Source organism: Platalea leucorodia (assembly GCF_965183815.1).
Source record: "Platalea leucorodia genome assembly, chromosome: 3".
In the NCBI taxonomy this organism is placed as follows: domain Eukaryota; kingdom Metazoa; phylum Chordata; class Aves; order Pelecaniformes; family Threskiornithidae; genus Platalea; species Platalea leucorodia.
The window spans coordinates 32119547-32136697 of record NC_138825.1 but is presented as its reverse complement, the minus strand read 5'-3'; the positions used below and the strand labels follow the sequence as shown (position 1 = coordinate 32136697).

General features: G+C 41.1%; 1 protein-coding gene across 1 annotated transcript in view; it reads right to left on the bottom strand.

Moving 5' to 3' along the window:
* Window positions 1–17151, bottom strand: part of TTC7A (tetratricopeptide repeat domain 7A) — a gene marked incomplete at its 5' end in the record, with an annotated part of 175886 nt that overhangs the window by 81340 nt on the left and 77395 nt on the right. Inside the window, 2 exons of the mRNA XM_082307008.1 lie at window positions 8830–8990; window positions 15653–15725. Coding sequence (XP_082163134.1) covers window positions 8830–8990; window positions 15653–15725 — 234 coding nt within the window. The remainder of the gene's footprint in view (window positions 1–8829; window positions 8991–15652; window positions 15726–17151) is intronic.

Here is a 17151-nt window from a genome sequence, read left to right as displayed (position 1 = left end):
AAATGTTAGCATATTAAGGAATACATCTGGATGTTTTTAAAGACACGTTGGTAACACATAACTACTATGCTACAGTCTCTTTCTCTCAATTATAACATCTCCATTCACCATTCTCTTTCCCTTACTAAGAGAGACTAAAATATTAAGTAACATGAATACTGACTAATATCAAATAGTACGACTATGCCTGCTTACATACTTGGTTCTGCAGACATTAATGACAATGGTAACAGAAGTAGACTTACCATCTAAGACACAATTCTTACCAGTGTTTCTGAGAGAGTGAAGGGCACGGGCTTTCCCTGTTTTCAGAAGATAAAAATCACATTTGTGGCTGAAAAATTACCATAGTCTGTTTCTGTTCCCTGGTGACTTCTTCAGAAAGTCTGAATACTTTCCCCTCCCTCTTCTTTTTGAAGAAGAAAATAATAAAAATCAAAACATTTTGTGCTCTTCTCATTAGATAAATAAATACTCCTAGGACCTTAGAGTAGAAGTCACTTGCGTCTGAAACTTCCAGCTGGAGATGAAAAAAAACTCAACCCTTTTATTGAGTGATCAGAGCACGATACTCATTTGAGAGACAACATGGCTTGACTGCACTGCAAGCTTCTTGGAAAGTCATTTACTGCACTGAAAAACAATTTGCTAAGCATAACATCCATGCCTCTCTGTATTTCAGGACCTGTGTTTTCCAGAAATGATTATCAACAGTAATTCTCAGTGAATGCTAATAAAGCTGATGTTCTTCATTCTGAAAAATAAATTCCCAATCCAAAAATGAGACTCTTTATCATCCTTGCATTTGAGGCTTTTCAAAGGTTTCAGAAAATCCAGGAATGCCTCGTAAGAAAAAAACCCCAACATATCTTCCTCTACTCCTCTGGTGATCAGCTTCTGAGAGCCTCAGGAAACAATTTCAGATTATCAGATCTGTATGTTTGACAGCAGACTTTCCACAGCCTTCACCTTCACTAGATGTACAAAGATGAAAAACAGCCAAGCAGGGCATTTTGTTTCCTCCTTTATCCATATAATGAGAGCCTTGAAGGAACCTTCAAGAAGGTTCTAACCATGCTTTTCAGCAGAAACTCATGTATGAAGCTGCTAATAAATGGTGGCACCATATGCAGCCCCCCTGTATAAGTGTGTAGCCTCAAAGCAGGAATGAAAAGTTTAGAGCTGGGCTTCCCACACTGGCACCACCTTTCCCCCTTGGTTTTCTTTTTTATTTCCAGGCAGCAAGCATGCCTCAGGTCCTCCTGATCTCCGTGACCCAGGTCTACCTTTGGAGTTCACAAAACTGCCTGGTAGAAACACAGTGATCCCAATCACCAAGTCCCTTCTCACACTGGATATCCCTCACATGCATGTACTGCGGCTACACTCGAGCCCACAGAGCTCCTGCTGGCAACTTGACTCTGCTGCCCAGATATTACACACATGCTATTTTTTCAATACGTTCTGGCATTCAACGTAGACAGTCAGGGCTTCTAAACAATTCCTTTGAATATAAAGCAGAACACCCTGCAGCTGTTCAAAAGAAAATGGCACTTAGCAGGGAGAAAAGTGCGTGTTGGGTATACTAACTCACTGATATGGCAGATACATACAGTGCACTGAAGTGAGCCAGCAGGAACCAAGAAGGGTCCATTTCTCCATCCAGGTGAGAAACTACCCGTGACAAGTTAATTGCATATGATAAATGTAAGTAGAGGAATATATGACATTTTGATGTTTCAAAAAGCAGCTGTGCTGAACAGTCAGAGTTTATTCTATTAAGGCCTGACCCATGAAAGAAACACAAATTTTAAAGATCAACAAGTAACTTAGCCAGTTATTACTACCACAAAGTGGTTTGCAGGTTTCATTTTCCTCTGGCTTATCAGTAGTCACTAAGCCTTAAATGTCCTGTCAACAAGCTAGCAGCCCCAAAAAACACACAGCAGGAATCTATGGGAAAGCCCGCAAAAATCTGAGCTTGAAGTCTCAAACACAGAGTTACTGACATTCCCTTATGGAACTTCCCGCTTTTACACAAATGAATTGCTCTGAAGTACAGAACCTGTGGGTGGTAACTATCTCATCTCAAATCAGCCATGCTATTCCTGCATTTTGGAATTTATTCCTAAATTTCTGAAGTGAACCCTATGCATTTGCAGAACTTGTGTTACCTCTCCAATGCCAAAACCAGCATCTAGAAGCACTGCTACTCACTATAAAGGTCTTAAATGAATGGAGGCAGTAGCCATTTACTCAAGTGGTAGAAAAAAAGAAGTTATTATGAAATAAAAATGTTTTTTCATCCACAGGAAGGACTCAAACCATTGCCGCTAAGGTTGGAAAACCGCATGGCTGTGCCTTCTTTTCATACCATATGAAAAAAATAAGTCTGCAGTAGGTCTCCTCTCTAAGCTCTGTTTAACTCCTTTTATGAACCCTGTGCTATGAGGGAATGGAATTCTCCCCAGGTACCACTGAATCCATCCACATCATTTTAAGATGAATGGATAAGTACACTAACAAATCCGTTCCTGGCACAAACAGACATGAACCAGCTAGGAGGATACTTCTTCCTGCTGCATTAAGATGGTGGATAGAAGGCTATCACGCTCATCTGCTGATTTTTTGTCTCGGATCAGACTGTGATCCTTAGAAAGGGGTGCATATATCTGTTTGAACCTGCCAAAATGGGAATCCAATCTTCGATACCGTAACTCAAGAACTCATTCTGTTTCCTCATCATCCAGGGCAAAAAAAAGGAGAAAGAAAAAAAAAAAGGTAAAAATGTGGAAATAAAATTAAACCAGAAAAAAACCCTTACATTTCTATTTCTAAAATTCTTTTAGCTTTAAGTATCTGTGTTATCATTAATAAGAGTCAGGCGACTAGCTTAAAGCTTTCCCTTCATATATTGGCATACAAATACTCAATATCATTACCAATTCCACAGAGTATATTTCCGATTATTGCAATACATCATCAAGGTTTTTTTAGGTTAATTTTACAAAAACAACAGGGGATCATAACATGCCAAAAAAGGCAAACATTAATGGTTACTATAGAAAAAACCCAGCTCAACCCTTCTAACTCTACATAATACCTGTCTTTTGTTTAAGTGAATCACAGAAGCCTAATGTAAGTTTTGTATTCTTGTAGCACAGTACTGTCATGTCCCCCAAGTACATACTTCCATTTTTTATGACTTTGTATTATTGCCTGGGGCATCAATACAAAGATAAAAACATTTGTGGGTCACTCTCACCAGCCAGGGTGTGAACATACCACTACAAGAAGTCAACTTACAAAAGCTCCACCCTTAAGAGTTTTGAATATCTTATTTATAGAAGTTGTCTAGCATGATCAAATGCTACTGCCAAAATATTAATTTATCCCTTTATTAATTTATCCCTATGCTTTAGATCCTCAGACCTTGCACCCTTGAGAAATTCAGCAAACAAAACAATATTTTGAGAATTTTAACAAGGTGTTTTATCATCACATCCACTGACAAGATGTACCAGGCTTCCTTGCCTCTTGCCTAACGATGAGCTGGAATCATATAAACAGGCTGATCTGATTCTCTAAAGCCATATTTCTAAAGCTAAGTGAGGTCACCACCACTTTCATGAGAAAAGTGGTAAAACCATTTTACAGCATACACAATCATATTACCTGGGGGTGAGGTGGGAGGGGTGGGAGGTACAACTATCTTGACACAAAAATTGTAATATAGACTAGGCATAACACAAAGGTTTGCAAAACCATTGACTGAGAGAAAACTGACTCCTTATTCCCTACGCAGATTATAGGCAAACAGACAATTCTACTTTATGGCTGTCAACAATACTGTAGTACTCCACTAGTGCCCATAAAGATATTGCTCAAAGAAGGCATGAGTTGTTTATTTTCAACATACAAGAAACAGCCTGACAAGTAATGGAAAAAAAATTCAAACTGGAAATGCCAGTTTAATCATGCATTTTGAGATCCCAGTTTTACTTTTTTTTTTTTTTTTTTTTTTTTTGTAGTGAGTGGAAGCACCTGGTAAATGACATTGCTTATATACCACAGAATAGCTCTCCCCACAGTAAGTCTGCGCGAGACAATGACAAATAACTCTTGCCAGACGATTACTTCACAGGTCCTTAATGAAATTAGTGATGAAGTCAAGGACATTTGCTGTCAGTAAACCACTTCTAATCTACAAGAGGACTTTGTATTTTGAGAGCTAGCTGTAGCAAAAAAACCCTTTCTGCTAAAACACCACCAAGACGACACACACAATTTCGCACACAAAATTTACTTCCTTTTTTATTGACAGTCTCCAAGATACACATTTAATATTTCTTGGCCTTCTGAGCTTTTTCGCACTACATTTACAGTAATTACTTTTGTGATAGCAAATATCTGGGCAGAACAAAAGCATCTACATTTGACAGCTACATTGCTCTAAAACACCAACCCACCTGCTTCTTTTTGAGTCTCTATGTGTAGAATAGCAGCGCTTCCCAAAAGTTTTCTGTTATTTCTCTTTAAAACTAGTTTTGAGACTCTGAAAGCAACAGAATAGTGACTTATAGTTTAGGAAGATAAGGAATATCAGCAGCTATTAATTTAAAAGAGTTAAGACTCCTGTGCCAGACACAGAACTGCTACAGATATAAAGACATGATCATGTAGCAAAACTTTCACCATCACATTGGGCAGCAATTAGAAGTTGTTATACGTTATGCCAGAAAAATGTATTGTTCTAACTCAATGGGGGGCTGTCCAGGAGACAAAAAACAAGCTGGCAAACAACAGAGTAGGTTTTGATAAGCAGTCTGGGAGCAATTATAAAGCAATAGAGTATCCATAAAATTGATATCCTATTTCCAACCTCAGGCTAGGTGCAGACCTTAATTTTTTTCCAGTGCTGGGAGCTAACCAATTAGAGCTAAAAGATGACCAGAGAGCAAAACAGTCTCTGGAAGAGTGGGCGAGTCGGGAGGACAAAGTCAATTTTATACGAGCAAAACAGGAAGGAGGAAATATTACCAGCTGAAGATAAAGGACTGTGTCAGCCGCGCTCTGTGGTGGGTTCTGCAGGCTGCCAGACCTACGGGACTTCTGTGTGGAACAGTTTGTGAGGTGTGAATACAGGCTTTAAAAAGGGAAATACTTACTTCCTAAATAAACAATGCATTATTTTAAGAGGATTACCTGGGGGGCAAGAGGGGTGCTTGCTAATATTATTTCTTCCAGGTAAAAGATCTATCCCTAAGACAAGCCAGGGGAGGTAATCACAGCTGGTCCCAGGTAGAACACTGCCCAAAAGGCTGGCCTTTGAGTTGGAAAAAAATTGAAGGAATCCATCTTAAGAAAGGTTTATGATCAGCATCACTGACCTGGAGGGGAGATAGCTGATGCTATCAGGAGTCTTCTCTCCCAGATGTGCTGGAGACAGTCCTTTGAAATATATACCAAAAGCAACTGTTGGTACTGCATTGATTAACTTCTTTTAAAAGCATGCCAACATTGACAGGATGTAAAAACACTTAAGTTTTATCCTGGGCAGCCTGCCTCCATAGAGTCAGCAATTTTTCAGGTGATACCTCCCATGTAAAGGCTGCTATTATTTCTATCTCTTGTACTCATGGCAAGGCAGTGTATTTGTTCTGGTTCACTCCATCTTGCAATACGTCCAACATCGCTAGCTCTCATTCTTCCTCTATCCAGTCTTCCTCTGTCATTGCTTGACAGTACATCCAAGTGCTCAAATTCAGTCATTCACTGACTGTAACGTAATGCATTTGCTACTATATGCCACCTTTCAAGCAGAAGTGATCTTCCTAAGTTCATTTTTCTGAACAATTTGTGGGTTTGGATATTCAGCTGTTCTTCAATATTCTTCTCCAACAGCTCAATCCAAAATATTGCAGTTCATCTCTCACTATATTCAGTGTCTAGCTTTTGTATCCCTCCTCCCTATGCACCATACCAACCACTGAAACGTGAAGTACATGTTTAGGTTTAAACACTCCAACAAGGGGCACTTCTAGACACATTTGGGTCACTATTATGGGGCTCATGCCAAAGGATGTTGTATGTTAGCTGAGCAATGCAGTATATTTTTTCCAATTGCTTCAACCACTAACCCAGTATGTGACATCCTGAATGATTCCTTCTTTAAAATATATAATGAAAGAACTTTATATGAAAATAAAAAAGCAGGAACAAACTCATCAATTACATACAGTCAGAGACCAATAAAACAGTATGAGATGTCTGTAGTTTGGTCCAGCTAAGACCTTAATTTTTTATGTATTATTCTTTCTTTTGTTTAGGATATACATCCAGGTAATGCTTACATTTTTTGCCATCTACAGAGCCCTAAGGTCCCTTAATGCAGCTTTCATCTTCTTTTCTTGATACATGCCATCAAACTATGCTTCCAAAAAGAGTTGTCATTAGGAAGGGAGCCCCCAGGCACCACATTACACAGTTGCCTGGTTCATATCAATGTGAATTGGGAAAAATAATCAACCGCTTTTAAATACAGCTTTAAAGTCACACAGTTGAACTTGCCTATAATATTTACATGAAGTATCCTGTAGTCATTCCATGCAGTAGTAAAATTTACTACAATTTCTCTGTAAGGCAATAACAACTGGAGATACACAATAGCATCACGTCTTTCTCCCTTCAAAGAGGTTTTACAAAGCAGTAAAGCCCTCCCAGCATAAACTGTACTTTAGACCTCTAGAAAGCCTGGAACAGTCTCAGATTTGGTACCAACTATAGGTGTATTCTGTTACTCTTTTTGCTTTCCCCCTCATTGGATTCCTGTTCTTTTTTCTTCAGATATGCTTTTTTTAATTTTTTTTTTTTTTCCTCTTTCTCCATTCCCTCACTTATCAGTTATTTGCTGGCTGGTTTAGAGAAAGACCCACACTGAGACAGGCTAGTCATGGCAGCAGATGCAAGCAGCCGGCCCCTACTCCTGCATCCCTCTGTACCTCTGAATGAGTCTCACTGCCAACCGTGTTACCTACCACCGTGCATGCAGGGAGCAAAATGGGGGATCTCGCAAGAGCACACATTCTAGCAAGTATGTGTCTAGGAGTAAGCATGAACTTGTGGCTTTCACTACCAATATTAACTGTTTCTACCAGAAACAACCTATTCTGCTACTCCTTGCAAGGTCTTTCCACACCAATGAAGACGGGCACCGATAAGAGCATAGCAGATAATATTCTTTCCTGCTTTGGGGAAATCAGATCACCAGACAGCATGAAGGAACACACCCAGCAGCCCTCCAAGATACTTTCCTTCTTTGTTTTGTCCTCCCCTGAAACATAAATTATCAGTGAGTGCTGGAGGAAAGATCCAGGACTTCATGGACCAGTTGGTTGACCTGACATGGCAAATATTCTGTTCCTTACATAAACAACCAGTTTCTTCTTCCTCTTCCACCTCTCTCTTATCTACCTTTGAGTGTTTGTAGTCCTCAATGAACATCTGACCTTTGACTGTATAATGTGACCTTTGGCTGCACAACATGAGGGTTTTTTACTATGCTTATTACTTTCAAATCGCAAAACACAATTTAGCAGCCACTGGAGTATTTCTTGTTTCAATCATACCCATGTTCACACTCTGAAGAGATGCTGGCATCATTTTAAGAGCTTTTCCATTACTAATTTTCACTTCATTCTCAAAGATATGCACTGACAGCCTTAGCTCCTCACATACACAGAGTAAGTAATCTCAAAAACACAGGCAGCAGAGATATTTTAAATGGCAACATGCAGCCTACAATGAGAAGCATTATATGCTGATACAGCACAATACTTCTGAAAGATCCTAAAGCATTCAAGCTCACATTTAGATAGCCTCAATCTCACTTGTGACCTTCCTTTGCTCTGGTTTAGACAACGTCCCACTCAGCTGCTGGACACCTCCACACCTGTGGAGGCCACTCACTCTCTCCACTGAGAAATCAGGCTGTCTAAAGACAACACTGCATGGCTTCAAAACACCAGTTAAATACAGGCAATTCTGAATGGAAGTTGGTCTTCCAGCAATGCAACAGGATTTTCTGCAGTTTGGCTGAGAAACTTAGTATGCAATCACCAGAAAGTATTACAGTAGCTTTAATTTTTGCACAGAACAGACAAATTCATTGTTTTGAAAGGTCATGACAGTAAATCGCAAGGAATTCAATTTATCTCCCTCAGATGGATGAAGGACTGAGTCAGAGGACAGTGGAAAACTCTGGCTCCAAGAAGTCTGTGCTGGTTCAAACCTGCTCTTAGGCAGCCAAACCATCCTTTCAGCTGTACATTATTACAGCTTGTAATTTTCAACTGATCTTTTTCCCCTGCTGTGCTATTGCAGCAAATTGTGCTGCATGAGCATCAAAAGAATGGTCAATACGTGAAGAATTTGTTTGTCTGTAACCAGGAAGTTTACCAAATATAAAATTATTTGTGATACAGACAGACATCATCATAGTTGTCTCACACTCCTTTCTCCACCTGTAAAGTGACATATGAAAACGTACAGGGAGGTGTATGGGAGAAGACACCACCAGCACAATGCAGAAAGACAAATACTGGAAAAGCAAACAAGCACAAGTTTTAAAAACAGAAAGACCATGAAGACAAAAAAATCAAAAGAATACCCTGAGCCTGACATGTTTTAGCTTCACGGTACACCTGGGAGGAGAGTGACACACCAGCAGCACACCTGATTTAACAGGCTCCTTGTGTATAACTGAGAACAACAGAGCTAATGAGCAGATCATTCCCGACTGGATGTACCGCATCGTGCAAGAACTCTTACCTAAAGCTTTCCGGGTATTCAACAACAGCCATGTTGATAACATCCAGTGCATGCTGATAGTGCTTCTGAGCTGAAAAGAGGAGGGCCAGTAGGTGAAGTGAATTCATGTCATCTTTGCACAGTTGCAGGGCTTCTTGAAGATGTTCTATTGCATCAGAAATCTGGGAGGAGATGGGGTAGAAATAAAAAGAGAACACATTCCTCCTTCAGTCCTACATTATATCCCAAAGGTAAGAACAAATACAGTCATTAGAAATTCTGAAGAAATCCTACTTAGGCACCTCTAAGAAAGACTTCTACTATGTGAATAGTTTGGCAAAATTAACAGACTGCACTGCTTGCAAAAAAACCCACACGTTCTAGAGAAAAGAGTCTGCAGCATTACTAAATCACTGCTTATGAACAGGAGCGGCAGACCTGATCCAATCAGCCCCCTCTTACTTTGGCATGGTGCTTCTGTGCTGTAAACAGATCCACTACAGAGACCCAATTCTCAACTCCATTGTCTAGGATGGGTGGCTGGCTCTTCACCTGGGGGACAGCATTACACATCTCGGATGCATTTTGTCTCTTGTGATGGCTGTACAAGGCCTTGCATAATTTGGATCAAGAACATAAAAATTAAGTTTGAATGTTCAAGGGTAGAAGAGTCAAGATTCAATATGCTGTCAGAAGAAGAAATATCTTTGCAAGCAGTGATGTAAAGAGCACTCCTGACACTCACAGCAGTAGCACGTCACTAGAATCAAATCTCACTTGGCAGAAAACTTAACATCTACAATGAATGCAAGTATATCACACGCTCCTTGTGATCCAATACCCTATTTTAGGCTACCTGTTCAAAAGGGAACTTCTTAGCAGATTTTCTTTCCTTTGGCTACCAACGAGTTTTATATGGAGGATTTTCTTTAACATTCTCTAGTGTCTGAAATGACCATTACTTAAATTATTCCAGATCTGTGTTTGGCCCTGGAAGCCTGCAGAAGACAAAACAGAAAAATGTATGAATTCCTTTTCCTCATATATACCTTCCCTCTCCTTCCCTTAAGGGATGGAGAACGTAGCTCCTCCTTTCCTACCTCGAGAACTCCCCACCTAGCAAAGCTCTGCAGACATTCTCCTGCCTTGGCATACCATCAGTGTCAAATTCCCACTGCCTCCACAGATCACTCCAGAAAACAGGTAGCACATAACTAAGGAAAGCAACAATTACACTGCCTGCAGTTACAACAGAGGTTGCCGATTATCTACATCCCAGGTATACTTCCGGGAGCGTGGTACATACTCTGTTTATGGGAGAACTTCATCCTAATGTCCAAGTGACATTTCACTCTTACTGTGCATATGCAAGCCAAAGTACTTAACTACTCTACTACTGGTGACTTCATGCAAGTCTGGAGATCAGTGCAACTGCTCCACAGACATAACCCCAAACTGGCATCTGGCCCACAGCTTCAAAAATGCTGAACGTCCTGGCTTAGATTCAGGTTGGGATATATGACCGAGTGCTCAGCTTTCATGAATTACTGCTTGTCAGTGGAGCTACTTTAACCACATGTGTTATTATAGCTTACTGCAAAGGTAAACACATTGGCTTAAATCACCAATGTTCCCTCAGAAGCTTACTAGGACATATTTTCTTACAATGTAAAAACACTAGCAATGACAAGACAACTTGGAACCGGGACAACAGGCACGAGACTGTGGTGGGCCCAGATCTGCCTGTCCATGAAGTTCAAATTCCAGTATGTATACCAGAGGTATATACTTTTGACTTGCTAAAACAAAGCTGCTATCAAGACTCTTCTAGCACTCAGGACTAAAGACACCTCTGATTTTTTCTATTCCTCTGTCTCAGACCAGCACAAGTAGTCATAAAGAAATTCTAAGTTTGGGGAAAAACAAGTTCATTAGAAGAAAAAGAAAATCTGTAAACCAAACTGGAGGGGGCTTTGAGCAACCTGTTCCAGCTGACCCTGCTTTGAGCAGGGATTGAACTGGGTGATCTCCAGAGGTCCTCTCCAAACTATTCTATGATTCTATTCAAAGTCTTGGGAAGATGATCCTAATTTACTAGTATGAATCAGACAAAGAATAATACTCACAACTAGCATCATTACTGAGGGACTTCAAAACCGTAAGGATTCGTGACCTTACTTGCACATGAATGTGCAAACTAAGTCACTGAGACTTTGCTTCATACGTGCAAATGTCTGACGATCACACGACTGCAAGTTCATACCCCTAAGAGAGGCCAGCTATCAAAGAAGCGCTCTGACTCTGTTGCAACATACACAAAATAAAGCAGCACAAAAGTCAGTTATGGTCGCTCCTGCAAACCTGTGCCTGCTGAACAGGCAGTCACATGCTGTTGAAATAGCCGTAATCTAAAATAATTTTCCCCTGTTCTGTAGCACAGGGCTTGCAATGGTTACATCTCATTTCAGTGCTTCCCTCTAGCAGCATCAGAGTCACAGACAATGACTGTTTCTGAAAGTTAATCATGCTTCCCCGACACCTGATTGTTTAACTTGAGCCCAAAAAGATTCCTTAGTGCTGTAACACCATTAGTAGCCTACACGGTACTGCTGCATAATTAGAAACAGTGGACAACACACAGGTAAGAAAAAATACCCTTTAATAATATGAAGAGACTCTACTCCTTTATGGGAAGCATTATACAAAACAATAACCTGCAACAGACCAGGTGCAACAAAATACAAACTAAATTTCTAGAACAATAAGAGCAAGATATTTGGCAGCAGTCAACACAAACTTCTGTTGAAAAGCAGATATCATCGATCTATTGACAGATGCCACAGCTTATTTATTTAAGTAACTATGTAATATGAGAAAGATGGAAGCTGGCAGCCCAGATGGCACCCTGAAACTTCAGGGCCGTATCAGAGGTAGGCTGCCAGTTTAAATTCCCTACAAGTGCTGCGCTTTAAAGTTATCTTATTTCAGCTGGACTGCAAGCCTGACTGGGGCCTGCAATTAGAAGATGCTACCCTTCCCTGATTCATCTTTCTGTTAATAAATATACCACACGTGTTCTGCACGGCACACAGGTATATTCAGATCACACTGATTAGGAAGCAAAGATACTGCAGTAAGCCAGAAATAGCATCTTGCAGCACTACCAAAATAATGCCACAATATGGATTGTTTAGGCTGACTCTTATGCAATAGGATTTACTTCGATAATGCTATATGCTTCCTTAAAAACCATGCTGAGATGTTACAATTATAGGTATAAAAAGGAAAACAGTATGAGTGTTAAAAATAATTCCCAACAGTAGAATGTACTTGCATATTTAGAATGGTAAATGAAACAGGATCTCATAAGAGGAGTTTTCAGGCCTTACAATTTCACATCAGTTGTGAGTTATACTTAATTAACCATTAAAACTATCCTCTCCATCTCTTTTTATAGCACAGGGATTATAGAAAGGAGAAAGCTTTATTGACTGCAAGAGCTTCCATTGAAAACAGACTTGCTACAGTCCACCAGAACTTAGGAAAGGAGGCGCAGACATATCTGTAAGTTAAGTTATTACTTAATTCTTACTACAAGCTGTTTTTGATCACCAGAAAAATCTAGGCCAGGGCCTAGACAGAAAAGCAGCATGTTGCTGTTCAGCAGAGGAGGCACTAGCTGGTCTGGGAGAAACACAGAGCAGAACTACCCACATCCAGCAGTCGCCGAAAGAAGCACCTCTCGATACCCTACTAACACAGAGAGCTCCCCTCCTGGGGCAAAGACAAGACGGCAGTCTCGCCTTCTTGAAACCAGAATAAAAACTGTAGAGAAAACAGCTGAAATATCTTCTCTGGTGTCTTAACCGATGTTTGTCTTATTTTTACATACAGACACTCTGGAAGGCAGTAGGTGTTTTTTGGATATTGCCACTTGAAACTTCAGGTCTGCTGGCAGCCCACAGATGAAATCGATAAGTGACACCTCTAATTCTCAGCTGCTGACCCCTGGCTGTCTTTCCCTTCCTACTTTCATGCAAAGAAAGGTCAAATCAAATCAAGTATTAAAATGGAACAAAACCCCCATATGTTGTTTTTTATGTATCCGATACTGATTTACATGGCATTCAAGGTCAAAAACAACACCTGACCCAAAATGAGAAGGGAACCAGCACTTAAAATTAACAGGAGTGCTGACTCTCTGGAGTCATTTCCATAGAAACTGGCCTGCTAAAAAACAAGGCAAGGCATTAAAATCAGTGAGCTTTAAAATGTTCATTCTACCTTGTTTTTGCTGATCCAAATGCTGTTACCACAGAAACAGGAGAAGCAGCCGAACCAGCTGCCGGGGGTTGGGAGTTACAAGTCTCATTTGTCAATGGGCTCGGCCGGCTGCCAGCCAGGCGCTGCAGGTGGAGATAACCACCACAACAAATACTGACCTTGGCCTCGTGGCGCTTCAGATTTGGGAGAAAACCAGACTGAGACCCTCCTTACAGAAGAGGGCATTCTACTCTGTATTTTGCTGTAAAATCCCCCCTAAAAGACTGTGGGGCTGACCTAGACCCTCCAGGAGTCACCGGAGTCCTCCCAGTGACTCCGATGGTCTTTAAGACACAGAGACACACACACAAACACAAGCACGAAGCACATTATCATCATCTTTCATTTTGGTTGCTGGTGGTTTTCAACTGCCAACTCTGCGAAAACCTTTTACAACCATTCCTCTTCTTGTCATGTCCTCATCGCGTGTCAAAGGGAATCTTACGCTTTGCCATTTCCCCTCTCCCTTGCCCAGTGCTGACAGAGGCAAGTGCTATTGGAAATATTTTACAGAGTCTTCCAAGGAAGATGAATTGCTCCAACTTTGCTTGGCACTCTACCGGTCAGCTGCCTCTCTTGCTTTGTTCCATGAAAACGCGCTCTTATCTATGGAAGCTGATACCTAGATTTTTCAGTCTTGGGTAAGGTTACCTCATTTATTTACCTTGCCTATGGAAACAAAAAGGCCTATTTGCTGAGAATAACATTCAGGTATTATATTATAACCTACTGTGTAGGAATGGCCTGATTTGTTGGTACTGTAGCCTGATGAAAGCCCTAACTGTGACATTTAATAGTTAATGCAATCTATCAAAAAAAGGTATCATTTATCTTTCAGTTAATCAGAAAGAGAATGTATTAGATACGTTAAATAATTAAGGATATTAAAAATGCATTACGAAATGTTTATCATTAAGCAAACTGGCAAAAGAAGAGTAGGATATTTTACAGCAGTCTAAAAATAAAGATGTCTCAGGTATCTCCTCTCTCTCCAAGCATGCATTAAAGATTTATATCTCACTAGATGGAGAAGAGCAGGAGCGGCATTGCAGGGGTCAGGCTGACACTACATAACACACTTAGATCACACATCTATGGTAGCAGGGGTGACTGGCAGAACATCAAGGATGAAAATACACAGGTGAGGCAGAGAAAAGAGGACAAAAGTGGACATGAGAAAGGAAAGTGGACATGAGGACACGCGACTGAATGGAAAGAACAGGAGGGAAGGGAAATGATGAAGTGAGACATACGAAACGACACTGTAAAGACAGGCTACAACTGGAGAAAAAGAAAGGATAATGAGTTAAAATGCAGTGGACAAATAATAGTGAAAACAACAAAGATCCAACAACCACAAAAATCTTGATTTTCTTTTTAAGGACAGCAGCTGAAAAGCTGTAATGCTTTTACTTATGCCAAGAAGCAGAAGAGGCAGCAGATCAGACAACCTCTCCCTAAGAGGCAAAAGCTGTGAGAGAAAGGAGGGTAGCTGGATATTTTTTAATGAAAGACCCTGAGCAAACTGCATCATAAAGCAGCCAGTAGGCAGACGAGAAAGTTAAATAAGCCATTTTAATTATCCTTTCTTATTGCAGGCTTCCTCACAACACACTGCTCTCATTATGAAAGGGTTACAAAAGTGACATTATCAAGAGTGTGCTCTCTTGGAACAATTAGTTTAACCTAATGAACACACAGCTCCCCTAATTAGCTCAGGAAAGTAAGAAGGATCCAACTGTTTGACTCTGTAGTGTAGACTAAGGAGAGAAAACTGCAGCAAGCAGAAAGCCTACCAAAGAAGGAAACTATGATGATGAAATTTCAAATCTAGCTAGAGAAGCATTTAAAAAATAGGGGCTGTTCCAATAAAGACTGTGGCTTTTAAACAGAAGGGACAGAGAAATAAAACACATCCCAATTATAAAAAGAAGGGACAGAAAAATAAAGCACAGCCCAAATGGTTTTTCTGAAAGGCAGTGCAGTGTATTTTTCTGATCAGCTTAATTTTTATGAGGTAACACCTGCAGCAGCATTCAAATGCCAACTAATCCCACTCGCTGCAGAGCTCCAGCACCCGTCAAAGCCTAACGCCGAATGTGCCCAAGTAAGGAATAAACCAATCCCCAGCGCAGAGAGCGTGCAATCTGGCGCGATACAGAACCGGGCAGTAACGAGAGAGCCTTTGGAGTGGCCTGCAGCAGGACACAGCATGATACCCAGGGAACAGGAATAAACACACCTCGCTCGCCCCACCCGGACAAAGTTGCTCCAACTGAGAACAGCACTGCTCATGAGTTAGAGCTGAATGTGTGCCCAGGGAAGGTCGTTTCATGTGCTACAGAATTACTATTTAAAAAAAAATAATAAAAAATATCTTACACAAACATATTCTGATTGATTGTTATCGATTACAACGTAGGAAGGAAGGGCCCCTGTTTAACAACTCTGGGTCTTGTCCAGTTGGACTGTCCTTCTCCCACCCTCTCATGACTCAGTGGTCGCCAAATATTGCACATACCTGTCTGACAAGAGCCAGCTGCAGTGATAGGTAGAGGATGATTTGGTGATCTTCCGGGGCCAAGTCACGTGCTCTTTAAGGACAACCACAAAATACAAAAAGAAAAGTGACAGTTAGATTATACTTTGCAGAACTCCCTCGCCATGAGTCACACACAAGAACAGAAGAAACCTCAGTCCTCTCCTACAGAAAACTAGTCCAGTAATGGGGGAGCACACCAAAACTAGACAAAAAGCACATCAATGCTGGCCTGGCTAAGCCAGGCTCACAGGAACAAGTATGAGAAAAACAACTGCCAGGATGTTATACAACGTACATGCTCCTTCATTAAATGCCACTTAATGTTTCGGAACTTGGATAACTGATATGCAGAAAGAAGCTCTTAAACTCACGACAAACCCATTAAAGCATTGTTTTAAGTAATTTAGGTGAGGGAGATAGTTGTCCAACTTGTTCCTATATTGCCACTTTTCAAACAATAGGAGAGGGTTAGGTTAGCACTGAAAAAGTAATAATTGTTTCTGCTACTATTGTGACTATGAGCACGTAGAGGACTAAAGATCAGGAGCGCGTGACGTGAGCTGGTTCTCAAACACACAAAACATCCTCCACCCTGCAGCTTGTAGTCTAAGCGTTGACAGTAGACTCCTAATTTGGAAAGGGAAGACACTGAGGGAGGATTTGATGGCAGGCGCTGAGCCTGGACCAAAACCAAGGCCCTTACTTCTCAAGCTTGGACCTCTTAGATATTACCTTCGAGTCCACAGCAGGCAACAGTGTGCACTGCAGTGATCCCTTGGCTAGTGAAGGCTGCAGCGTCTTCAGAACCAGATGTGGAGGCCCTTCACACAGGCTTGTGCCAGGCAGGGAACAGGGATGGACAAGCAGGGCAGAACTGTTCCTCTCAGAGTATGGTAAGCATGAAACCGCAGTCTGGGCTTGCTAGCCTGTGCAGAAGCCCTTAACCAAGGCAACATGAAGGTAGTGTTTTGGGGACCTGACCTAGGAGCAATGTGGGGCACTGGCTCATGCCACACTGGCAGCCTAGCCCCAGGACCAGTGGATTATCCCCTTGCTGACCCACAGAGCTCACTCCTAGCTCTGTGGCACAGGGAAGTAATTTCACATGGGAGAGATGGGGAAGAGGAAGGTCCCTCATAGCCAACCGACATTCCTGACCTCTTTCTGGGCTGTGTTCCAGGGAAGCCTGCACCTGCATCGCCCTGCACAAAGCGAGCACGACTAACATCCTTATGAGGCAGAAATGACAGGCTGACAAGGCTGGTGGTTAAAAACCCTGCCAAAACTATTCATTCGCAAATAATAAGCAAACAAATAAACAAACAAACAAAAATCAAATAATTACTTCAGGAAACAAACCACACACCATTTTAATGACAGCTACCTCTCAAATGCCATCTTGGCCTGTAAGCAAGAAGCTGTTGGAGTTGACTTTTGTAACTAATGGCTCTAGAACTAATTAATTTAATATGCACTGA